Genomic DNA, 27048 nt, shown 5'->3' on the forward strand with positions numbered 1-27048 from the left:
GTAGCGGGCGTAAACGGATACCGCAGCTTGAACCTACTGGGCACAGCAAAAGGTTTTCGGATATTGCGCCATTGTTCCTTAACCGCACTCTGAAAATCATCAGTGCAAGGAAAAACCTGCGACGTTGCGCGTCTGCGCTTCATCCCATAAGCTGCCAAGGCAGCAGGGGGACAGGGCTCATCCTTATAACTGCAGCGTTTGCTTGATAGAAGCAACCAATTCATCCATGAGCGCAAGCTCTTCAGACGAGCCCGGGGGAGAACTATCAACCCCCTCCACCTCAGCCTCAACCTCGGACCCTACAAGATCCAGAGATGAACGGGACCCCGATAGGGAGACCCCAGCCACAGCAGCCCCAGCACCATCACCCTCTGATCAGAGGAAAGTAAAACTCTGGGCCTTTTAGAGGATTGAGCAGCCACCAGCAACTTTTCACCTGAATCGCAAGGCTAGCCACAATCGCAGAATCCATGCCCCCAAAAAAATATGTGGAAACAAATAAAGGGTGACTGTCCCTTTAAAAAGCGCGGCGAGCGCAGCCCACCGCAACACACACACACCCACACAATGCGACCCCCACAGGGAGAAGTTACAATACAGGCATGGGTACAGAGATAGGGGAAAAACACCTGGAGGGTCCGCTGCTGCCTCGATCGGTGCTCTCAGCAGAAGTGCTGACATGCAGGGCGCTCCATGCGAGCCTTTGCGAGGCTACAAGAAAATGGCCGCTTGCCTGTGTAACATGCGGCCAGAGCGAGCACATCCAAAATGGCGTCGTTTGGCGCCGAAACCGCCGCTCCTACACCACCATAAAGTGGAGTAAAAACACACCACATTGCAAAAAAAACATGGCGGACCGCCGCAGCGGCGCTGTAACGTGCCCCAAACATGATTCAATCATGCCCCACAGCACACAGCTATTCACACATATAGTCTGACACAGGTACAGTGCAGCACAGCCCCCCCTCCTTGCAGCCCACAGCATGCAGCCAGAGAGATAGGGACAAACAACTCCACAGTGTGAACACAGGCAGGGTAACACAGTCCCAGACTGACAGCCCTCCCAAACAGACAGGTCCCCACATAAATACACTTACCTCCATGGATGGCGTGGGGAACCCGCACAGGCGAACAAGCCACCGCACATGAGGCAGGGAGAGTCGCATCCAGGACGCAGCACAAAGGTGGGTTAAGAAACCGCACAGCGTCCAGTGAGGTAGCCACCTCACCAAAGCATCCCTGCACGGAACAGGGATGGGTCGTTCATTCTGCCAGGAGCTGTACCTGACTGAACGCTCGATGATGGGCCGGGAAACCACTGACCCACAACCTGCGACCAGGGGGGTCAGCCCGAGACACAGCCCGCACGATCCTCTTCATCAGAAGACTAAGTATGCTGGTAAAATAACAGCTAAGTAAAGAAGAGCGAAAAAACTCAAATAAAATCAAAAAAAGAGAGAGAAAGGCCGAGGCAAAAAGCCCCAGCACAGAAACAGCCAGCCACTCCTGACAAGCTAGACATTGAAACTGAAGCATGGATACAGGAAGTAGGAGGGTATTGACTGAGGGGACCACCCCCTGGGGGTGGGATATGTTAAAAGCTTTTGTAATAACATATTCTGTTGCCTAGCTACTCCTTCGGAGCAAAGTCTACTACCCCATTGTGACGAATATGAAGATGGCGGCGACTGTCGGAGGACGTAAGAGAAAATAATGCAGTCACTATATCTAAGGCTTGGTAAACCAATATATTACTTTTTTGTTTTTAAGGTCAATACCACTTTAAAGGTCTCATTCTCCCACACAAAATTGGTTAGGATCACATGCTAACACCAGTGGACAGCTGTGGCTGCTGATAGTCCATCACTGTTTTGTACAGGCTTACTGGTCACTGCTATCCAAACACACCTAACTCCGGCCTACATTTTTTCTGCAAGATGCTTGCTGTTCCAACACTGATTTTGCCTAATTAGGCCTAAAGTTTAGGATAGTATAGTTTAGCGATCGACCGATATCGTTTTCTTAATGCCGATACCGATATTTTGGTCATCGGATATTGGCCGATATTTTCGGACATGTAAAAAAAAAATTTTTTTTTCTAAAGGTACTCCTTATGGAGGGATCTGGGGGTCCTCCTCGGCAATGAAAAGCATTCAAAACGCCAAGTTTGGCGGTTTTGAATGCTGTCAGTTTTTTTAATTCAGCGCCGAGTACCCGGAAGTGATGTCATGACATCACTTCCGGGTTTTTTTACATGGAGACCCGGGTCTTCTCCTCGGCGGCGGTGGAGGTAGGATGTCCGGGTCTCCAGGTGGGACGGGAGACCCGGGCGAGCCGCGTAAGGCGGCGGGAGTGGGCGTCCCCTCCAGCTCCTTGTAATGACAGCCGAGCGGCTTCTCAGCCGCATCGGTTGTCATTACAAGTCAGCCGAACGTCGGCTATGGACACCGGTACAGCACTTTCCCTAAATATCGGCAATATCGGTAACCTCAGAGGATATATCGGGGAAAATGCATATCGACCCTCGATGTATCGGTGTTGCCGATAATCGGTCGATCCCTAGTATAGTTCATCATTAACATATTCGTGGTGTGTGTATGTTGTGTCAAGAATTTTTCCACAGCATTCCCGGAGCCATAAGGGCCCAAAACGAAAATTCTTCTTTTTTGCAACAAGCTGCTTCTGGAAGGTTCTCTCTTACTTCTTCTTCAGTTTTGGCACATCTTCTGCAGACACAAACTTGGGCCTCCGGCATACGGCCCTCTCCGTGCAATACTTGACGTTCCTCTGCATCATCTCTGGTGGAAGACAATAAAGGAGGAATCAGCTAAAGGAGCAACAGATGTTCCCTGTGAGTAGAATACTGCTCCACCATTGATCACTATCCAAGAGTAACTGAGGATTTCTCGGTAATATCTGGGGTAATGCAAAGGTCCACACTGATGTATATTTAAAGTGGTTGTAAAACCTTCTGTGTGCAGCATCCCCCCCAGATCACCAACTCCCCCACAGTACTTACTTGAGCCTTATTTCAATCCAGCGATGTGCACAAAAGCAGCGGCTCTCCCTCATTGGCTGGGACACAGCAGTTGGAGCAATTGGCTGCTGTCAATCACAGCCAGTGAGGAGTGAGCGGGGACGAACCATGCTCTGTGTGTCTTATGGATATACACAGGCTGCTCTTGAGTGAGCATAAACAAGCGGCTTGCTATTAGGGCACTCATCAAGGGGAAGGGGCCAGGAGCGGGGGACCCGAGGAGGAGGAGGATCGGTGCTGCTCTGTGTTTAAAACTACTGCACAGTGTAGGTAAGTAGAACATGTTTATTATTTAAAAAAAAATGAGTAAAAAACACACAACATAGGCCTTTAATATCACTTAAAAGTGTTCCTTTTACATTTTTTTTTTTTCTGTAAAGGTGAAGTTACACCGAGCACCCACCCTACCCCCCAGTTTCTGCTGTACATCCCTCTGGGTTTGCAGAGCTGTCACCACCCCTGCAGCTGCTCCAGCAGTCCGTGGATTTGAAATCCCCACTCTTCTCCCTTTTCACTGTCAGCACTTCCAGGACAGACTAGATGGATTCTGCTTGGTCAGTGCCATTACTTTGGTCAGGCCCGACAGTGTCACAGGGGTAAGACTCACAGCTCAGGAAAGCATTGATAAGGCATCAGTGGTGCCAGGAGGATTTCCCTGAATGGACAAAGAACAGGTTCACTTTAAGCAGTGTGTGGGCATGACCCCCTATAGCCATACATGCTGCCCCATGTATGAATTTTACCAGCTTAAAAGAAAAGTATGAGTTAACAGTAAAAAAAAAAAAAAAAATGCTCACTCACCAAAGTGGATACAGCATTAGTCTAATGCTGCATCTGTCCCCCACCGGCTCCAACATTGAGAACTGAGCGATCAAACTGTTCTGTGAGTAGAAAGCTGGTGACTGTTAGTCACAGGCTCTCTGCTCTACCCCTCCAGAATGCACTGTTTTTATTACCTCATTTTAGACACAGTGACATCACCACTGGGTCTCTGTGCAATGCAGGCAGATTAGACCTGAGGGAGGGGCTGGCAGGGTGCCATACATAGGTTCTTGGCAACATCACTGCACCCTGCCTCAGCACTCCTCCAAGAGACTATTAGCCCTGATGCAAGAAGGGGGTTGTTGGGAGACGTTATATAAAGATCAAAATGCGTTGATGGGTGGATGTCATTCTGGAGGAGTGGGCATTCCTAGGTACACCGCATTTGAATGTACAATGATTATTGAAAGAACTGAAATCCAATGAATGAGGATGGGCTAGGAAATAGGGTGGGTTCTATCAGACTTCTCAACCACTTTGTGAGAAGCTCACAGTGTGCAGTGAAATCAGATAAAGCACTTTCAGTACAGAAGAGGAGCCTGTACAACTGTGTAAGACTGAACAGAAGGCTGGAGTTCCACTACAAAGGCTCATTCACATGGGTGCTGAGCCCGTGCAGCATGCAAGGCCATTTTCGTTTTGCACTAGCAATGAGCTGCATGCAGGCAGCCCATACAAATTCAATGGATACACATCAGACTTACATAGCCGAGTCTGACAGGTATCCAGGAATGGGTACACAAACTCGGACACACAAGCTCTGCATCCAGGACCATGCACCCATCGCTGCGTACTTGTTAAACTCAGCTGTGATATAACAGGAGCATACCTTTGAAACTAAGCACATAGCTGTTTTTCCCGGCGTTGAACTGGACGCTGGCACACTCATCAGACAGGTAGACTGTCTCAATGTCGCTGCTAGTTATAGTGGCAGAGTTGTGAGCAGGGTTCTACAAAACAGATCAGAATAAATCATTCCTTGACCTTGTTTATTATCGCTGTCTGTGTCCCCACTGAGAAGATTCGCCCTCTGTCTTTCCTGGTGTCTCTGGGATAGAAATGGACAATGATAAATGGGGATCTTTAAACTGAGACCTGTTCTGGTGACAACTGTCTAAGAGAGGATTTTTTTCCCCTTTTCTTCCTGTTGTGGTTTTAGGACCGAAGTAAAGGGAAATCTCCCCAATGGGTCACAGACAGCAATAAAAAAATAAACATAAATAAATAAATATGACCATGATATAAACCCTTTCTTGCTATTAGGTATATTTTAAAGCTGATTTAAAGGTTTGTTAATGAATTTGACTTGGTATTGCAGTCCCTATACAGCAAAACTCTGGGAGGTGGAGAGAAAAGCAGCACAAGGAGGCAATCATTTGTGCTGCAGATCTCATGTGCTGACAAGGGATACAATGATAGGGAGAGAGAACAGAGAAACAGAGATGAGCTCATCAATCTGTTGCTTCTCCTTCACTGTCCAGTCAGTGTGGGGGAGCTACAAGGAAAAACACTGATGCTGATAAAGAAAAGCCGCTCAAGTGAGATAAAACATTCCAGTGCAAGTCGGATCCGTCATCCAGATACTTCACAGCCAAAAGGAAAATTGGCCGCACTCAGGAATTGATGAAATAGAAGTGTTTTAATTCCTCATGAGAAATAAATACAGACAGTGCATCACAGGAACATGCGACAGGTTGACTTGTTTCACGATACAAAAGATCGCTTACTCATAACCACATGAGGAATTAAAACACTTCTATTTCAATTCCTGAGTGCAGTCAATTTTCCTTTTGGCTGTGGGGGAGCTACAAGACCTGTAAATGTTACTGAACTACAGTAGAGAGAGATCAAGTCTCCTGTCCTGCCAGACAGGGCGGTTCTGTGTGGCAGTGCTGTGTAAATCTCAAAACTTGGTCAGAAATACAAATCCTTTAGTAAATAAAACCGCTCATATTATATATTATATAAATAAAAGTCCTCTGTGTATTTAGCCATTTCCCCAACTTTCTCTCAACTTTTTTTTTTCTTGGGAAAATGCTGTTCGCACTTCCCTTTAGTTTTACTTGCATAACCAAAGTCTTAGAATTTCTGATCAATGTAATGTGACAGTGGTTGCCCCACTGCACTGTTGCCCACATGATGCTTTATAAACAGAAATCCATTCACCATAGCCTCCTTATGATCACTGGGGTGGAGAGGAATGGATCTCCTGTTATAGCCCAGCAATCTGTGGCCACCGCAGACACAAACTAACTCTAGTCAGGAAGGGCTTAAACACCAGCTCCTTACCTTTTGCCCATATTCTATCCATCTGTTATATTCGTCCTTCCAGTACCACAGCCATTCAGTGGTAAGGATGAAGTGGGGAGGTTTGGAGGCAGAAGATGGCGTGGAGAGTCGTCTCACCTTATAGGATTTATACATCATGGTGTTGAGGTTCAGGTTCCTCACTGTATTCCTGTAAGATAATTAATATAAAAAGGAATTCCTTGTTCTACTGCATTACAACCTACCAGGTCATAATAAACTACTGCACACCACATCTGGTTTCCTGAACTCTGCATCCATTCCTAAGAAGCCATCCAGCTCCCTACTAAGAGGAACGTATTATTTTTTAAAGTATTGAATGGATTACCTTCAAGTACCTTCATGCAGAGGCAGCCTTGTTCGCAGGTCTGGAACAGCCCGCTCGTGGCTTGGAACCTCTGGTGGAGGCCCTGACTTTTGATTCCTTGTCTTGAGACCCTGAGACGTGAAGAGGCCGCTTAAGAGCCAAGGAGAATGGCCCACGTCTACAACTGGGCTCCTTGCCCTTGGTAGCCTGAGGAAGAAGAGTACTCTTCCCCCCCCTGTTAGACAATTACCATGGTCATCCAAGGAAGCTCCAAAACAGATGATCCCCTACAAGAGGGAGATCAGATAAGGCCTTCTTAGAAGTCTAGTACACGGACCAGCATTTCAGCCAGACAATACGCTGAAGGACCACTGCTGATACAGACAGAATAGAATTCAAAGGAGCTGCATCCAAAGAGGCATCACAGACAAACTGTAGTCCCTGGACCAACCGGTCCGCCAGCTCCACAAAGACAGGGGGAAGCTGTTCTCCCTCCAGGTCCCGGTGTAAAAGCTTAGCCCACACGGTCAGAGTTTGCGACACCAGGGCAATAGTAATTACCTGCCAAATTGCCGAACCAGCCATAGCGCACATATGTCGGGCCAGAGCATCCGCCTTCTTATAAGCTGGACCCGTAAAGGTTGGGGACTCCTCAACCGGGATGAAGGTAACCCAATTTGACCTGGCTAGTCCACTACAGGTGGGACCGTCCACCTTTAAACACGGTAAATCCTCATAAGGATATCACAAAAAAAAAACGCCTAGCAACCACCGTTTTTGACAACCCCACTGTTTTGTGACAAGTTGTCAAAGTAAGCGGAAAGAGGAACAACCTCGCAGCTTTGGCGGGCTTGTGGGTGCCAAAAGGCCTCCGACGCAACCTCCATTTTTAAAGTTTCACACACTGACACAAACAGTGCACCCACCAGCGCCTATTTAAGGCAGGCTAGAGGAGCAGAGGAATCATCCTCCCTATCTGAGCACTCAGGGTGCGTGGACGCAGACCCAGTAGGGTCGCTATATATGAGCTCACCCCAAAAACATAATCAGGGGAGGCCGCCGACTGCAATCCCGCAAGGAGATGCCAGCCAATGGTCCACCTATTGGACCCTGCAAAAAAACAAGGGGTCACCCTCTAACCCCTTAATAGAGGACATAATAGGACACAGCCTCCTTAAAAAGTGGGCCGCTCGCTGTGATGCAGACACGGAGGCAGGGTACCTTTGCTAAAACAAGGCAGGTGCCCTACACAATAATGGCGGCAAGACTGTCATTAAAAATTGCCCCCGTCCAAAGGGGCTATGTCACAGCCGACCTAGCGCGGAGCTGCGGTCTGCATGTACTCGCTGGGGGGACCCTAAGGATCTAGATTATCCAGTTTGTCACCCAGTCCGGCACTTGATTGCAGTTCTCACAGGAACAAAATTATAAAGAGAGGAAAAAAATTACATTTAAAGTAAAAAAATTGCCAGGACCAGATATCCCAACAAGGAACTAGATCCTTACTCCTGACTAGGCAGAAAAAAAAAACCGAGTGCCTAAAGCTTAGAATGGGTGTATACCCCCTGGGACTGCCCATAGGTGTAGTCAAGCTTTTTCCTGCCTAGTGTCCTACTCCTGTAGGGGGCAGAATAGACCAATGGTTAAGAAGAATCAGGAACTGTGTCCATCAATGAATGAAAGAGAAATACTTCTGCATATAGATTATTAAACTGAATAAGGAACTTGCTAAATTTTTACTGTGGTATACAGTACAGCAAAATACACTATACAAGTGCATCTCAAAAAAATTTGAATAATCACCAAAAAGTTAATTTATTTCAGTAATTTAATTCAAAAAGGGAAACTCATATTATATATAGATGCCTTACACACAGAGTGATATATTTCAAGCATTTTTTTCTTTTCATTTTGATGATTATGGCTTACAGCTAGTGAAAACCCAAAATTCAGTATTTCAGAAAATTAGATTACATAAGACCAATAAAAAAAAAAAAAAAGAATTTTAATACAGAAATGTTGGCTTACTGAAAAGTTTGTTCATGTACAGTACAGTATGCACTAAATATTTGGTTTGGGCTCCTTTTGCATGTATTACTGCATCAATGCGGCGAACAGCCTGTGGCACTGCTTAGAGGTTATGGGAGCCCAGGTTGCTGTGATAGTAGCTTTCAGCTCATCTGCATTGTTGGGTCTGGTTTCTCATCTTTATCTTGACAATACCCCACAGATTCTCTATGGGGTTTAGGTAATGCGAGTTTGCTGGCCCAAGCAAGCACAGTGGTGTGATAGTAGCTTTCAGCTCATCTGCATTGTTGGGTCTGGTTTCTCATCTTCGTCTTGACAATACCACACAGATTCTCTATGGGGTTTAGATCAGGCGAGTTTGCTGGCCCAAACAAGCATAGTGATGCCATGATCATTAAACCAGGTATTGGCACTTTTGGCAGTGTGGGTAGGTGCCAAGTCCTGCTGGAAAATGAAATCAGCATCTCCATAAAGCTGTTCAGCAGAGGGAAGCATTAAGTGCTCTAGAATTTCCTGGTAGGGGGCTGCGCTGATTTTGGACTTGATAAAACACAGTGGACCAACACCAGCAGATGACATGGCTCCCCAAATCCTCATGGACTATGGAAACTTCACATTGGAACTCGTGCAACTTAGATTCTGTGCCTCTCCACTCTGGGACCTTGATTACCAAATGAAATGCAACATTTTCCACAGTCCATGATTATTTGAGAGCCATGTCATCTGCTCATGTACCAAAAGTACCAATACCTGGTTTAATGATCATGGGATCACTATGCTTCATTGGCCATCAAACTCGCTTGACCTAAACCTCAGAGAATCTGTGGGGTAATGTCAAGAGGAAGACGAGAGACACCAGACCCAACAATGCAGACGAGCTGAAGGCTGCTATCAAAGAAACCTGGGCTTCCATAACACCTCAACAGTGCTACAGGCTGATCACCTCCATGCCACGCCACATTCATGCAGTAATTCATGCATAAGAAGCCCCGACCAAGTACTGAGTGCATACTATACTATATATAGACATACGTTTCAGCAAGCCAACATTTCGCACTATTTTAGTTTTCTGAGATACTGTAAGCCATAATCATCAAAATTAAAAGAAAGAAATGCTTGAAATATATCACACACAAATATATGAGTTTCATGTTTTTAATTGATTTACTGAAATAAATTAACTTTTTGATGATATTCTAATTTTATGAGATGTACCTGTTTGTACCAAATGTTTGGTTCACATAAACATGCCCTACTAGGAATTTTTGGATGATTTTCTAATTTAGAAGATGCATCTGTATAGCCAAAAGTATGCAGACACCTGATTTTGGAATGTGTCTGTGGGCATCTGGGAGGTTGGCTGAAAAGATCTGCTTCACAATTGGTGTTTCAATTCATTTCAAAGGTGTTTAGTAGGGTGAGGTCAGGACTATATGCAGGTCACTTGAGGTCCACCACACCAGACTGGTCACACCATGTCTTTATAGAGTTGGCTTTGTACACAGGGGCACAGTCCTACTGTATAAGAAAAGGGCCTTTCCCAAACTTCTCCCACAAGGTTGGAAGAGCACAATTGTCTGAAATATATTTGCGAAAGGCACAGTTATTGCTACAAAGTCTAGACCGCTTTCTAAATTATAAAGTTCAGATGTCTCCACACCTTAACTACATTATGTAAAGGATGTCCTACATACACTACTGTAATCCCACATGGACTCCAATGCCTGAAATGATGACTTCAAAGCCACATATAGGGCAGAGAAGCTGAAGCTTTTTAGCTACATGATAGCCATGATAGAGCCTGTGAGTCTGAGAAGGCAGCTTTAGTCAATGCTTTTCCCATATTATTTCTGGATGGATTGCCATTAAAGGACCCCCACGTACACTCATGTACACCAGGAGAGGGAAATATGTGCCCATGAGCCAGGTACATACCCACTGTTAGGGTCGCAGTATATACGCTCTATCTCCTCCATATCTGAAAAGTCCTTCCAGGTATCATCGAGACACAACTGCCACCTATATGGGAGGTGATAGTGGTCCCTCACACATCGTTCTGTAAGAATACAAAGCAACAGTTATATTTAACAGAAATGCAAATGAACATTTCAAATATATATCAAATCCACCCTGCTAGGCTGACCATATACTAAACATTCTGATGGTAGATCTAAAAAGATTGTACAATCAACTAAGCCCAATTTGATACGGTTTAGGTTTGTCCTCATATGCCATAGTTTTGGTAAATCTAAAAGATCGCACAGTTTCTGTACAATCAGATTGTATAGTGTATGGTCACCATAAGGCAGTAAGTGCCTATAGATGTAGAAGATGGTTTGCCCGATTAGCCCATTTAGCTGGAAAAATCAAATCACAATACAGACAAAGTGATTTCTACCGACAACTGCTTTGTAGTTAACCCCTTCACAGCCTGACTGCAACTTTATTTTTGCAAGCAATCTATGATTTGGGAAAATAGACTGTGTAGATCGTGCTGGGTTTGGCCACCCTAAGGCAAAAAGGAGCATACAGTATTCAAAATGGAGAGGATCAGGGCTGTGAACTTGCACAGGCAGTTGTAGCAATAATACTCAGCAAGAGTATGACAGACTCTGCTAAATGGGTTTACTACACTTGATGAGGGTGGTGTTCATTTGGCTTAGGCCAGCCATGGACGGTTGTAATCTCAATCCATCAACTTGGGTACAACCAGCTTGTTGGATTTTACTAGCAATAATCATGGTCTCTTCTCCTGGCAGGGGGGGGGGGGTGTGGGGAGTGAAAACCAACATCTTAGCATGAAGGATTTTCCTGTCTGTGTTGATGGGGGAATCATTCTAATTTCTTTCCTGCAACCCGTGGCCTGCATTAGTCTTACCTTTGAAGCTGCAGCTGTTTAAGATGAAGTAAAGACAAATCTCTTCCACGGGCTGAGAACTGGCAGATCTCTGGATTGCTGGCCTGTCTGAGAATCAATATCATTAGTGGAGCCACCTTCAAACATTTTTCAAAGAATTATGTTCATCGAACCAAAATTGTTTATTTTCCAGCTCTATTTCATCACCTACCCAATAATCACTACTATCACCTATTTATTACCTACCCATTACCACCACTATACCCTATGAATAACCTACCCATCACCACCACTCTACCCTATAAATCACCAACTCATCACTCCCCCATTACCACCTATTAATCACCTACTTATCACTGTCCTATTACCACCACTGTCCCCTGTTAATCAGCTTTGTGTCATCACCATTGTCCCCAATTTTAACATGTTCATCAATTCCCTATTTCCACCGCTGTCCCCTAAATATCACCCACTCACCCCTGTCTCCTGCCCAATATCTGCTGCCCCTTGCTCAACAGTGCAACTTGTCTACCACAGACTCCCTTCTGCCAATGTTTACTTCCATAACTGTTCCCTGCCCTCCAGTGTAACCTGTTTAGGACTGTCCTTTGTCAATGTCCCCTGCCCTACAATGAGAACTGCCTTCCAATATCCCATATCATACAAAGTCCCCTTCCTCCAATGAACCAGGTCCTACATTTCCCCTGTACTCCAATGAGCTCTGTCATCCAATGTCACCAATCTTCCAATGTCCTCCTATGCGGATTCTCAACCTCCTGAAAAGTTTTCATGGAATTTGAATACCTTCCATATGCCCCTAAAGCCTAACTAAATTTTTCTAAAGCCCATTCCAGAGCACAGTCACTCTGCTATAAAGTCAGAAACTGTGAGAGAACCAGAAATTACACTGTAACACTCCAGGGTTGCTAATGTTGGCATCTGGCTGGAGGGCACTGCAGGGTCCTGAACCCATTGGTTGTGAGCCCACCAACTACTGCAGCCAGACCGTGGTGAGTGGAGACATATGTGCAATATACTGGACGAATTATTCCATAACAAAAGAAAAGATTCTACAGGCACTCACCTTTGCTCGCAGGGGGTTTCGGCTCTGCTTTTGGGGTAACATTGTTTTTAATGGCATTGGCATTCAGGTATGACTCCAGGATTTGAGGCACAAGGCTGGCAGCCAGCCCCCATTTGATCAGCTTCCGGCACGTCTCCTCCTCACCGAGGTCATGTGACCTCTTGCATTGACTTCCAAACTTGCAGTCGCCTTGCAAGAAGTGTTGGCAGACATGCAACTTGTTGCAGCTGGTTTTGTAGGTGCAGGAGCCATAAGGACCCTCCCCACGGTTATAGTGCACACAGACCTGCAAGGAAAAGAGAATAACTGAGCCAATCCAACAAAAACAACTAAACTACATAAAAAGTCATAACATTACACAGCAGCAGCTTTCTATACCCATCACCCCTTCAAATAGAAACCAGTATACACATCAAATTTTCACTTTATTTTGTAATTTTTTTTCCCCCATAACAATCTGGGGGAAAAAAACTGGAGCTTCAAATTTTTACCAAAATGTTATTTCAATTTTTTTTTTAGGCCCCTTTCACACATACATCATCAGTTCAGTCACATCAAAATGGATGAAGAGTTCATCATCAGTGTTTTTTTTTTTTGTTTTTTTTACATCCACTACCAATGTAAAAATGGATGAAAAACTGACCGTGTCAGTTTACATCTGTTTTTCCAACGTAAGAGAAAAAGAGCTTTGATCAGTTTAAAAAAAACTGATGACGGATGCAAATGTAAACTGATGTAAATCAATTTACATCCGTTTTTACATAGAGATGCATTGATGTCTGTTTTTCATCCCTCAATGGATGGATGAAAAACGGACAAACGAACAGTAAGTGTAAAAGGGGCCTTAATCAGGTGTTTTTTTTTTTTAATTGAACAATTTTTAAACAATATACGACCCCCTTTGACAAAGTCAGGAAGTGACGAAACACGTCTGGGGCGTGGCCACACGACGTAGCGGAGGATCGGTCGGGTGAGCGGAGGTGTCTCTCGGGTTCCAGCACATTAACGAGGAAGCGTCAGGACCAAAGTGAGCACCCCAATCCCCGCTTATCTTTTATTGATGTACTTTACAAGTATTTTACATGTACGTGCAATATAGAGGATGTTTTTTTAAATAAAAGGTCTCATACGTTACTGCACTAGTGGGGCTCTTCTGTTCTTTTTACAAGTCATGAGCGGAAAGGAGGCTGCATAGTAATCAAGGATTTATTGTTGCTACCTTTATCCCGATTACCGTGGAGGAATATCTTTGCGCTGCTAACCCGATCCATGTGAATGGAGGGCAATAAGTGGGGGTGAGTTACTTGGCTGAGGGGAGTGGAGCACAGAGGTGGTGGATCTTCTTGGTGTTTCTCCATTCAGTATGCACTGGAATCTCACTGGATCATCTGATTACCACTATTCTTTTGGAATAATATATTAGGTGGTTGTGGACTTTTTCTCTTCTCTTTGTTGAGTTGTTCACAGTGGAATTGGACTTTTTCAGTTTATTTACCACGATTAACTATATTTTTACCACGATTACCTATATTATTTTTGGACTGTATATGAAAGGCTTATTCACTATAACAATTCATTTATACACGTCACAATGTTTTGGTTGATTATATATGTGCGCGGCTAGTGGTAGTTCTACTTCACTATTATTCACAATATACAGGCAGACCCCGGGTTACAAACATCCGACTTACAAACGGAGGAGACAACAGGTGAGGAGAAATCTAGCCTTAAAGCGGAGTTCCACCCATTTTGCAAACTTTATAAAAAATCGCTGCCATTCCTCAAATGAACACAGCATTGGCGACTTTTAAATTTTTTCCTTGCTCCGCTTACCTTGTTGCTAGGGTTGCGCAATTATCTGCCTTCTTCGGCGCCGCGGTGAGGTACGTCACTTCCTGCAGTGCACGGGCTCCTGGGAGATGTGTGTCATCATTCCCAGGAGCCCATGGGCATCGCTGCATGCAAACAGGAAGTGACGTGTGCTAGGCGGTGCTAAGCACCATTTTGGAAAAGGGAACATGGATGTTGTGTTGCCATTACACACAGAAGAGGCAGCGGCGGTTGAGGAGGTGAGTTGAATTGATTTGAGGCGCTTCATGTGCGTGCAAGGCTATTCAATCCATTGCCCATATTACTTTATGTTGCCATAACAACGGGGCGGGACCTTCCTACGCCGCCGCCGTTGAGATGGCAACCAGGGACTCACCCGTCGGTCCTTTGTGCATGCGCGAGATCCGGAGCTGCATACTGGGTAACCAGAAGCACCTATTGTCGGAAGTAGGAACATGTGGGCTTCACATGCCCACAATTAAGATGGGAGCCCGCTGCAGAGGGAATATCAAGGTTAGTTTAAGAAGAATATAATGTATAACACATTATGTACTGCAAGGAGCAAGGAAAAAATTAAAAGTCGCCAATGCTGTGTTCATTTCAGGAATGCCAGCGGTTTTTATTAACCACTTAAGCCCCGGAAGATTTTACCCCCATTCCGACCAGGGGGTATTTTGCGATTCGGCACTGCGTAACTTTAACGGACAATTGCGCGGTCGTGCGACGCTGTACCTAAACGAATTTGGCGTCCTTTTTTTCTCACAAACAGAGCTTTCTTTGGTGGTATTTGATCACCTGTGCGATTTTTTGATCACGCGCTATAAACAAAAAAAGAGCGTCAATTTTGCAAAAATAACAATATTTTTCACATTTTTTTATATGAAATTCCCCCCCAAAAAATGTAAAAATCAAAATTTTTTAACATTTTCGGCCAATTTGTTTTATGCTACCTATGTTTGGTAAAAAAAAAAAAAAAAAAAAAAAAAAAATCGCAAAAAGCGTATTTTGATTGGTTTGCGCAAAAGTTATCGCCTTTACTAAAAGGGAAAGATTTTTGTCATTTTTGTTGTTTTTTTTTTTAACGCGTAATGGCGGCGATCTGTGATTTTTTTTGCGGTACTGCGACATTGCGGCGGACAGATCGGACCCTTGACTGACATTTTTGACACTTTTGGGGTTACCAGTGACATTTCTACAGTAATCAGTGCTATATATATGCACCGTTACTGTAAAAATACACTGGTAGTGAAGGGGTTAACTTTATTTGGGAGGGAGGGGCTGTGTGTGTCCCTAGGGGCGTGCTTTCTACTGTGATTGGCTGTGGCTTCAGCTGTAAGGACACTGATCAACGGATCTACATAGTAGATCCATGTGATCAGTGTCTTTGCAGCGAGGAGAATGACAGGCAGCTTGTTTACACAAGCTGCCTGACATTCTCCCTCTCCCCCGCCGATCGCCGAGTGGCCGGCGGACATCGGGTCCGCTGGTCACACGCGCGGGGGGGGGGGGGGGGTCCGTGACCACGCGGGAGCGCGCCTCCGGGGGCGCGCGCTCGCTCCCTAGACCCTCACAAGCAAGCAACGTAGCCCTACGTTAGTTTGCCTGTGAGGGGCTGACCGCCGACGTAGATAGTCGTGCGGCGGTCGGCAAGTGGTTAAGTTTGCAAAACGGGTGGAACTCCGCTTTAAGAAGGGAAATTCAGTCCTGTAAGAGTTTTCATGGGTAAAAGGTGTCTCCACTGAAGCTTTATCACCAATCCTTGTTTCCATTACAACCCACACATTTTAAAAAATACAGCTGTCCTAGGGACAGAAAATAAGGTGAAATCTTCTGAACAGGGGTACAGACAGCAAAACAAATGGTACAGGGGTGTTACCCTTTCCCTATGCTATCCAAAAAACATAAAAATTATTTTTTTGGCTGGAGCTAAACTTAACAAAAAAAAAAATCTACCCGTTCCAACTTACAAACAAATTCGACTTAGGAACAAACTTACAGTCCCCATCTTGTTTGTAACCCGGGGACCACCTGTAAAGAAAACAAACATTCCCTTTTCCCCTCCAAGCATAAAATATGACAACAGCACAACTACAAGCCGGTTTTAAAACGCAAAAGGTCTTTATTCACGTAGGAAAATAATGTTTCAGGACATGGCAGGGACCCTTGCTCAGGGAATCCTTTACCCTCTGTGAAAACATAGGCAAAAATGATACAGGATTTGCATTTGTGGCTTAATGGGAGGTTCTAGACTATTGTTTCTGAGCGGAGAAAGCTGTGTTTTTGGCTCTCTCTGGATTCTGTAAATCTGGACTGGATCCTGGAACTTGAAGGTTCCAAAGTATCTTGGGTGGGACGAAACCTTCCATTCTGTGTCTAGATTTTACTGGATGCCTGCATCCTGTGCGAGTACACAGGTGTACAGGGTCGTTATATATTCAAGCCTGAAGATAGCTCAGAGCTCTGTTTGGACACAGCTCCCATAAAAGTGCCCCAGACAGGAGTCTAGAGACAGGAGGTGTCACCCTAGGAGTTAGGTGGGCTGAGTGTCAGGAGAACCCCTATCCAGAGGGCAGGAGTGGGCCATGCAGCAAGGTGCTGTAACTAAAGGCAAAGTGAGCCGAGAGAACCAGAACAGCTGGGCAATACAGTCAGTGACTGGTAAGAAAAGCAGTGGTGCTACTGGTAAGGGTGCCAGGTGGTTTGGTATTTTCAGCTGACTGTTCAGGTTGATGTGGTAGAACCCCTGTATGGGCAACAGATGTGAACTTTCCATTTTGTATAATAAAAAGGTGGCTGCTATGCACTAAAATACTCATTGAAAAATCACCTACCACATGAGTATAATCATCCCAACCCCACACCTCTAACCTCCCAAACTACAGTTCCACTACCAACATCAAATATATGGTTTGACAAAGATTCTCTGTACTGGTATTACTACAACATATAAAATAATTGTACGCTACTGTGCACTTCCACCCTCGTGGTAACAGTTAGGGGAAGGTTCATTTAGGTTTTAGCATGATTGTACCCTTGTGCACAAACATATAGACATGGTCTGACCAGTTTGGTGTGGAGGAACTTGAGTGACCTGTACAGAACCCGGACCTCAACCCAACTGAACACCTTTGTAAAGAATTGGAACATTGACTGCTATCCAGGTCTTCTCATCCAACATCTGCACCTGACCTCACTAATGGGCACAAATTCCCATAGACACATTCCAAATTCTCATGGAAAGCTTTTCCAGAAGAGTGGATGATGTTATAGCCACAAATAGGCACCTTTCATTTGGAATGGGATGTCCAACAAGTCCATATAGGTGTGATGGTCAGGTGTCCACATATTTCTTGCTTTACAGTGTATGTCAGTCTGACCTGGCCAACTTTATGACAACTAATGCCACTAACATCGGAATATTAAAAAAAAAAAACAAAAAAAAAAAACCTGATTCTAGAATAATTGCATAAGACAGACAGAAAATAAAAGTTGAATGACAGAGGTCTGTCTGTATCCATACTTATTAGTTATTATTCTTTACATTCCATATGTAGGGGCGGGAGGTACAGAGAATTCACGGTCTTGCGCTCAAGGACAGCTGATAAACTCCCAGCTACTCCCCCGCTGCAACGCTTTAACTGTTTCTTCCATGAACTCTGCTATAACAGAAAAGCTGGATATTATTTTAGAACACATTGCTGCTGGAAACACTAAATACAAATTGATATCACTGTTAAAGCGGAGTTCCACCCATTTTTAATAGGTTGGAATACATAGATCTTTGTAATCCCCTTTAAAACGGCTTTTACCAATGGAAACTTTTTTTTTTTTTGCTAGTAAATACCTTAATTTCGGCTTTATTCCTCCTCTCCTCACTTCCTGGTCCGATCGGCGATGATGTCATTCGGCGATCCGCAGTGTCTGCTGGGATGTATTCTATTCCAGAAATCTCAGTAGCTGTATCTGTACTGAGCCGTGCCTGCCCCGCCTCCGCCCCGCCTCCTCTCATTCAGTTGCATTGTATGAATGTATTAAGGCCGTTCTCTGCCCCGCCTCCACCCCGCCTCCTCTCATTGAGTTGTATTGAGAGGAGGCGGGGCGGAGGCTGGGCAGAGAACAGCCTTAATACATTCATACAATGCAATTCATTGAGAGGAGGCGGGGCGGAGGCGGGGCAGGCACGGCTCAGTACAGATACAGCTACTGAGATTTCTGGAATAGAATACATCCCAGCAGACACTGCGGATCGCCGAATGACGTCATCGCCGATCGGACCAGGAAGTGAGGAGAGGAGGAATAAATCCGAAATTAAGGTATTTACTAGCAAAAAAAAAAAAAAAGTTTCCATTGGTAAAAGCCATTTTAAAGGGGATTACAAAGATCTAAAGTTCCAAAAATGGGTGGAACTCCACTTTAACTTATTCAGCCCTGCTACTATAGGCAAGGTTGCTAAACTTATTTCTAAATGCTCACCTAACCACCTGTCCCCTGGACCCAGTTCCTTCTCAAATACTGTGGTCACTCTCTGACTCTATCCTACTCTAATGCTGGATACACACTATCCATCTTTTGTGGTTAGATTTCCTTCAGATTTACCTTTTTCTGTGTAGTGCAAGGGCCTGCCAGATTGCATACAAATTGAAAGTGTTTAGGTTCGACCTCATATTATATGGTTTTGGTAAATCTAAAGGAAAAAGTCTTCAGAAAATCTTATAGTGTGTATGGCCCTTTACTCACATCTTCAATCTCTCCCTCTTTTCTGGCATCTTGCCCAATTCTTTAACCACTTCAATACAGGGCACTTTCACCCCCTTCCTGCCCAGGCCAATTTTCCCCTTTTAGCGCTGTTGCATTTTGAATGACAATTGAACGGTCATGCAACACTGTACCTACACCAAATTTATGTCATTTTCCCCCCACAAATAGAGCTTTCTTTTGGTGGTATGTGATCACCTCTGGGTTTTTTCCTTTTTGCTAAACAAATAAAAAAAACGAAAAGTTTGAAAAAAAAAAAAAAAAAAGTTTTTTTGTTTAGGTTATACAATTTTGTAAATAAATATGTTTTTTCCTGCACCGATGAGACTGCACTGACAGGCACTGATGGGGAGGCACTGATAGGCGGCACTGATAGGCAGCATTGGTGGGCACTGATAGACGGCACTGCTGGGCACTGATAGGCGGCATTAATGGGCGCTGATAGATGGCACTGATGGGTGGCACTGATGGGCACTGATTGCCATCCCTAGTGGCCATAGTGTCATGGGTGGGCATCCCTGGTGGTTCTAGTGGCAACACCCCCCCCCCCCCGAGGGTCTGCACTGGTAATCAATGATCTGATTACCAGTGCCGACACCCCCCCCCCCCCTCCGTCAGGGGAGCCGCCGATCGGCGCTCCTTTACTAGGCACGTACTGAGGAAAGCCGATCAACGGCTCTTCCTGTTTACTATGTGACCAGCCGTGATTGGACACGGCTGGTCACATGGTAAAGAGCCATTAGGCTCTTTACCGAGATCGGAGATGCAGGGAGTCAGACTGACACCTCGCATCACCGGGGGGCGCGCAGAGTGTATTATCCTGCCGCCGTCATACGACGTCCGGTCAGGATAATACAACCACATTCCCGCCGTCAATCTGCTATAGGGTGGGCGGGATGTGGTAAAAACATGCACCAGTCACCCCCATACTTAAAAAGCTTTCCTTGGACCCTACCAATCTTAATAACCTACCCACCATCTCCTTGCTCCCCTTTCCTCTAAACTCCTTGAATGCCTGGTTGACCACCTCATTAAGAATAACCTCCTTGATCCCCTTCAGTCTGGATTTCGCTCTCAGCACTCCACAGAAACTGCTCTCCTAAAACCCACAAACTACTTAAGAGTCCTTTCACACTTAAAAAATGCCCATAAAACACTGATCGCTTTTTAGGTGCTAGTGGTGCATTTTTTTTTTTTTTTTTTACGGACAGGTGACTAAAAACTGCTTCAAGAACTATTTTGACGTGCTTCCCATTCATTTCAATGGAGAGGGGCGTTGAGGCGCTTTTTTAGCACTCTAAACATGATCTTTTTCAGCATTCGTTGATTTTAATAGAAATAGGTTTTTGTGAGTTTTTCAGGCACTTTTATTAGCGCCAAACTGCTTGAACAGCACCTCAATGTGAAAGGGCTCTTACTAACAGCAAAAGCCAATGGACACTATTTTGTACTCCTACTTCTGGACCTTTCTGCTGCCTTTGATACGGCAGACCACCCGCTCCTCAAAAAAACGTTACTCCATTGGTCTCTGGGACTATGCTCAACCCTGGCTCTCATCCTACCTATCCAACCGCATGTTGAGTGTCATTTACAATTCTACTTCCTCCTCTCCTCTTCCTTTCTCCATTGGGGTCCCCCAAGGTTCTGTTCTTGGACCTTCCCTATTCACAATCTACACCTCCTCCATGGGTCAGCTGATAGCCTCTCATGGCTTTCAATATCCTCTCTACGCTGACAACAGCCAAATCTATCTCTCTACCCCTCAGCTCACTCCATCAGTCTCCTCACGCATGGCTAATTTACTAACAGATATATCAGCCTGGATGTCACACTACTTCCTCAAACTAAACCAATCCAAAACCGAGCTCAAAATATATTTCCTTTTCAAGGTGCCCCTTCCCCCTGACTTCTCTGTCAAAATCAACTGCACAACCATCAACCCATCTCCACATGCCAAGGTGCTAAGTGTAATCCTGGACTGTAAACTCTGCTTTCAGCCCCACATCCAATCACTGTTAAGCTTGGCGCCTCAACCTCTACAACATCTCCAAAATACGTCCCTTTCTAACCAATGAAAGCTCCTAATTAACTCCCTGGTTGTCTCTTGCCTCGACTACTGCAACTCCTTCCTCATTGGCTTATCTTTAAATAGGCTATCCCCCCTTTAGTCCATCATGAATGCTGTTGCCAGACTCATCCACCTTACAAACCACTCAGTGTCTACTACCCCTCTCTGCTAAACCCTCCATTGGCTTCCATTCACGAACAAATTCAATTCAAAATACTAACAATAACTTACAAAGCCACCCACAACTCTGCCCCCAGCTACATCACTAACCTAGTCTGAAAATACCAACCAAATCATCCTCTTCGTTCCTCCCAAGACCTTCTGCTCTCTAGCTCCCTCGTCACCTCCTACTATGCTCACCTCCAGCACTTCTTCAGACCCTCTCCCATCCTTTGGAATTCCCTATCCAATTTGTCCAACTATCTTCTACTCTATCCACTCTTATGCCCCATACACACGTGCAGATTATCTGCAGACTTTTGTCTGCAGACTTACCAAAACCATATAATATGAGGTCAAACCTAAACACTTTCAATTTGTATGCAATCCGGCAGGACCTTGCACTACATAGAAAAGGTAAGTCTGCAGACAAAAGTCTGCAGATAATCTGCACGTGTGTACGGGGCATTAGTCTATCCCTGAAAACTTCTCTTCAGAAAAGCAAATCCTGCCTCCACCTAACAACTGTCTTTTTTCCTACCGCAGCTTATCCCCCAGTTATTACCTTTTGTATCCCTTGGCCCTCCCTTTTAGATTGTAAGCTCTAAGGAGCAGAGCCCTCCATTTCCTCCGGTATTGAATTGTATTGTAACTGTACTGTTTGCCCTAATGCAAACTGTTGGCGCTATATAAATTCTGTATATCAAGAATTACCTCTTTGCCATGGCAGAGGAGCAAATAGGCAGTCCGGGACCCTGAGAAATGTATATGTAGTGTCAGTGCCTATACCGCCTCCCAGAGTAGATCACCTTATGACCCAGCATTTGTGTGAAATGGTCACACACAAAGGACCCAAGCTTTTCAAGCCTTATACATGTAAGGCCTCATGCACATGGGTGCATTTGCCTGTACAGTGTGTCTATATATCTAAGAAAAAAAAAAAAAAACCACACACATGCATTTCAGTGCCCTGGGCACAGGTGGTGTGCAGAGCTGGCTTTCCACAGCCTGTCAAAACCAACAGGCTGAAATACGCTTCAGCTATATGCACATCTGAGTAGTACTCGAGTACAGGAACGTGTGCCCCGAATGCAGATTTTTGGCATTTGGGCATTTGTCTCTGTAGGCATATAGCCCTGTGCTACTCAGATGTGTGTACAGCCAAAGCATATTTCAGCCATTGATTTTGACAGGCTGCATGTAACACCTCTGCCTTCCCGGTGCTGAAATATACCAGGTTTTTATACTGCAAGATCTTAGAGGCATAGGCACCTTCAAAAAAATTTTGTAGCCAGTTCAGAAGTGCCAAAATATAACAAAAATATTCTGGCTTTAGGCCTTGCTTAAATTTGCAGTTGGGAGGTGGAAAAAAATAGGGCTATGGCAGGCTTCTGTACCACCCCCCCCCCCCCAAACAATCGCTCCCTCTTAAGCAGCGAGAGGAGTGGATGCCGGAGATATTACATATACACACAAACAGTGGGTATAGAAAAGAATCACCCCCTTTAAAATAATCACATTTTGTTGCTTTGCCGTCTGAAATGAAGACAGACACATACTTTGTTTTACCCAGCTGTATTTACTCAAAGAATAACATCCAAGTGAAAGAAATAACACCAACATGTCAGAAAAAAAATATAGAAAAAATGTAAAATCACTGGAGTTGGAAAAAGGATCACCCCCTTATGTCAGTATTTTGTTGAACCACCTCTTGCTTTAATTACAGCCTTTAGTCTATTGGGATATGTCTCTACTAACTATGTAAATCTAGACTTTGCAATATTTTCCAACTCTTCTTTGCAGAACTGCTCAAGTTCAGTTAAATTTGATGGTGACTGTTTGTGGACTGCAGTCTAAGTCACTCCACAGATTTTCAGTGCGGTTGAAGTCTGGGCTCTGACTAGCCCAGTCACCTTTCCATCCTTCAACCACTGTGTGGTCATTTTTGCTGTGTGCTTTGGGTCATTGTCATGTTGGAAGGTAAAACCTTCTTCCCATTGACAACTTTCTGGCAGAGGGCAGCAGTTTTTTTTCTTGCAACCCTCCCATACAAGCCACATTTGTGGAGAATTTTTGATATTGTCACATGCACACAATGACCAATCTTTGTAATAAATTCCAGCAACTGCTTGAGTTGCTGTAGGCCTCTTGAAAGCCTTTCTGACCAGTTTCCTTCTGGCTCTTTCACCCAGTTTGGAGCGACATTCTGATCCAGGGAGGGTCTGTGTTGTACCAAATACCTTCCACTTCTTAATAATAGATTTCACTGTGCTTCTAAGCATTAATAGAGTCTTTAACATTTTTTTTTTTTATCCATCTCCTGACTTGTGCCTCTCCACAACTTTATCCCGGTGATCTTTAGACAATGCTTTGCCACCCATAGTTGATTGCTTCAGTTGCACTACCAGGGACTGAAATTCTCCAGGAAAGCTCTTTTCATGCTGAGCTAATGAAAATGACCACAGCTGATCACAGTGAAAAGTAAAATGGCTTTGTGGGTCACAGAGGGGACACCTGATTGAGTTTGCAAGTCATTTTTATGAGGGGGTGATCCTTTTTCCAACTCAGTGATTCTGTTTAATTTTTCTGACATGTTGGTGTTATATCTTTATCTTTATCTTTATATATGGAAGTTATAAGTTGCACTAAGTAAATGCAGCTGGATAAAACAAAAGATGTGTCTGTCTTCATTTTAGGCTGTAAAGCTACAAAATGTGATGATTTTAAAGGGGGGGGGTGATTATTTTGGTGGTGAAGGTTTTTATGATTAAAACAGGCTGTGAAGAGGCGACATAATGCCTCCTTGATGACTGTCAAACACACACTGATAATTGATTCAATGCTGGTTGCCCTTCAGAGGGCAACATGAGCACAAACAAGACACACTTTATTATCATTCTATTGCTTCTTACATCAGGCAGCAAGGTGGGGTCATTCTGTAAAAGTAGAAAGCGCAATTCTGTTATGGTCAAGCCTTCCAGATGGTACTTCTTCAACACCTTTACAGCTTTCTCAGTATCGATGCGATGGTCAAACTTACAGCGTGGCCTGCAAAACAGAATACAAAGCATCAGTTCAAAACTTTTTCATAATGAAAAACATTTTCATGTTTTTTCATGTTCAAAACTTTTCAAAAACAAATTCACCTTTGGGACAATTAGAAACATTGCTTGAGTTTTAGGTCTGATGCACACAGGTACCTGGGGTCATCTGACATAAAAGGTGGACGCACTTCCCTGCCTGGGCAGCACGGGTGTTGCGCACACCGACCCATAGAAATCAGAGGCTGTATGTTTGCTGGTACTTGTGTATACACGTGCATGAATGTGGACATACAACCTTAGACACAGACTCTGTGTCCAAGGGTTTAGGTCTATACACAAGCATGTTAAACGCAAGTACCGGCATACACCCATGTACAGAAATCGATTTCTTGGGGTGGTTGTATGCAACAACCATGGCTCCATGGTATGACCACAGGCACCTGCGGCATGAGACTTTAACCACTGAAGGACCGCCCACCGCAGATTTACTGCGGCAGGCAGCAACTCCTGCGCGAACCAACGTAGCTGTACATCGGTCGCGTGTCTGCAGCTAGGGGACGAGCGCGGGCCGCCGCCGGCACGCTCCCGCCCCCACTCGGCAGGGGACTCCGATGCACGGGGTCGGCAGCTCCGATTGCCGCCGGGCACTTGCGATCGTTACTCGCTGAGATAGAAGGACGGTCAGCTGTTGTAAACACAGCTGACCGTTCTCTCTGGAATGATCACAGAGCGCCTGTGATCCTTCTATATAGGATCACAGGTCTCTGATCATTTCAAAAGCTTCGCCCCCCATACAGTTAGAATCACTCCCCTAGGCTTACATTTAACCCCTTGATCACCCACTGTGTTAACCCCTTCCCTGCCAGTGTCATTATTACAGTAACAGTGCATATTTTTAGCACTGGATTGCTGTAGTAATGACACAGGTCCCCCAAAAGTGTAAAAAATGTCAGTTAGGGGTCTGATCTGTCCGCCACAACGTCGCAGTCCCGCTAAGAATCGCAGATCGCCGACATTGCTAGTAAAAAAAAAAAAAAAAAATACACAAAAAAAAAATGACAAATCTTTCTCGTAGTTAGTAGACGTGATAACTTTTGCGCAAACCAATCAAAATAAGTTAATTGCCATTTTTTTTACCAAAAATATGTAGCAGAACACAAATTGGCCTAAAATGTTAAAATTTTTTGGTTTTTACATTTTTTTTTGGAAAGGTTATATAGCAGAATGTAAAAAAAAAATATATATATATATAATTTTTTTTTTCAGAATTGTCGCTTTTTTTTTTGTTTATAGCGCAAAAAAATAAAAATTGCAAAGGTGATCAAATACCACCAAAAGAAAGCTCTATTTGTGGGAAAAAAGGACATCAATTTTATTTAGGTACAGCATTGCACAACCGCGCAATTGTCCATTAAAGTAACGCACTGCCGAATCGCAAAAAATGGCATGGTTATTAGGGGGGCAAATCCTTCCGGTCCAGAAGTGGTTAACCAACCTGACTATATCTGCATTGTTTCTGTGGCTATGGAGACAGGTCCTTCCAGTAACCTCCTGACACTGAGTGCTCTGAGATGATCACAGGATCAATCCCAATCAATCTCAATCTACAAGAAAACCTGCATCTTTGTATCATCGCACATTTACAATACCATTGCTTAGGTTACCAAAGATGATAACAGGCTAGAGCCCTTTTTCAAGCCCGGAAAGTCATTTCACGGCATTAGAAATCACTTGATGCCCCTTCCAATAAAGAATAGGTACAGTGTATGGGAAAAACCCTCAGGTTGGAGAAGTACATATACCAGCATAGGGGAAGCCCTTGTAAATATAATTTTTGGGGCCCATGGTTGGACACCCCAAGCTTAAGCCAACCATGGGCCCCAAAAATTATCATATTTGGCTGACTGTCATTCAAATACAAACTCCAAGGAGTGATAGCACTCAGGACGAGCCATAACCCCCCACAGGACATGCCATAAGCCCCCAAAGATCCACTTTACCTGCTGCAGCCCCCCAGGATGAAAAAGCGACACAGGTGAAGGTTCCCGCAGTCGCCCGTACACTCCTTGTTCCGGTCAGCACACATGCGAAGCTGAGTGGAGTAGACCACCAACCGATCATCATCTTGATTTCTGATCACCAAACTCTGACCTTCCATCGAATCTATCAACTGGGACAATTGCGCTGAGCTCAGCTGCAGGGATCGGGCCAACTGCCCCTGCTCCATACTGCCCCAATTGGAGCAAAGCACCTTGCAAAGCCGCAGAGAGAGGGGGATGGGGGCAGACATCTTCAGAGTGTGGGGCGTCTGCTCCTGAAATGATGTCTACCTGCGAGATTTGGACCTCCCACAATTATCTGCCTCCACTTACAACAGTTTCTCTATGGCCATAACCAAATATCCAACTCTTTGGGCCCGGAAATCGAATTCCCCCAAACCAATTGGTGGGTCTGTATTGGAGGAGTCTTTTGACCTGCAAGAGCCACCAAATCAGTCTAGACCCTTGCGACTCAGTGTCCGGTCCCCACGGATCGGGTGTCAAGAATCCAATAATTAATCTTTAATTTGAAATGAGTTCTGTATGATTAATCTACAGTTGTTTGCTGTTATATCACTCTGGTTTACCAGGCAGATGGGTGACCCCCAAAACCTGCCACAGTCCGAGCCAAATCTGTGGGTCTCAATGATTTCGTCTACACTTCTAACCCTTACAATCTATGGTCATCCAATCCTTACCATCTATTCTTCA

The 27048-nt window shown here is 44.6% G+C and overlaps 1 protein-coding gene across 1 annotated transcript in view; it reads right to left on the bottom strand.

Moving 5' to 3' along the window:
- The window catches only part of LOC309554484 (protein mono-ADP-ribosyltransferase PARP12-like), a 50101-nt gene extending 23266 nt beyond the window's left edge, over window positions 1–26835 (bottom strand). The window contains exons 1-8 of the mRNA XM_082256233.1: window positions 26299–26835; window positions 24167–24302; window positions 12443–12728; window positions 11380–11466; window positions 10437–10557; window positions 6149–6317; window positions 4689–4809; window positions 2702–2798 (exon numbers count right to left, since the gene is read on the bottom strand). Coding sequence (XP_082112359.1) covers window positions 2702–2798; window positions 4689–4809; window positions 6149–6317; window positions 10437–10557; window positions 11380–11466; window positions 12443–12728; window positions 24167–24302; window positions 26299–26588 — 1307 coding nt within the window. The 5' untranslated portion in view covers window positions 26589–26835. The remainder of the gene's footprint in view (window positions 1–2701; window positions 2799–4688; window positions 4810–6148; window positions 6318–10436; window positions 10558–11379; window positions 11467–12442; window positions 12729–24166; window positions 24303–26298) is intronic.
- Between the last annotated feature and the right edge of the window lie 213 nt (window positions 26836–27048).

This window comes from Pelophylax lessonae (assembly GCF_965119305.1).
Source record: "Pelophylax lessonae genome assembly, chromosome: 4".
NCBI classification, from domain to species: domain Eukaryota; kingdom Metazoa; phylum Chordata; class Amphibia; order Anura; family Ranidae; genus Pelophylax; species Pelophylax lessonae.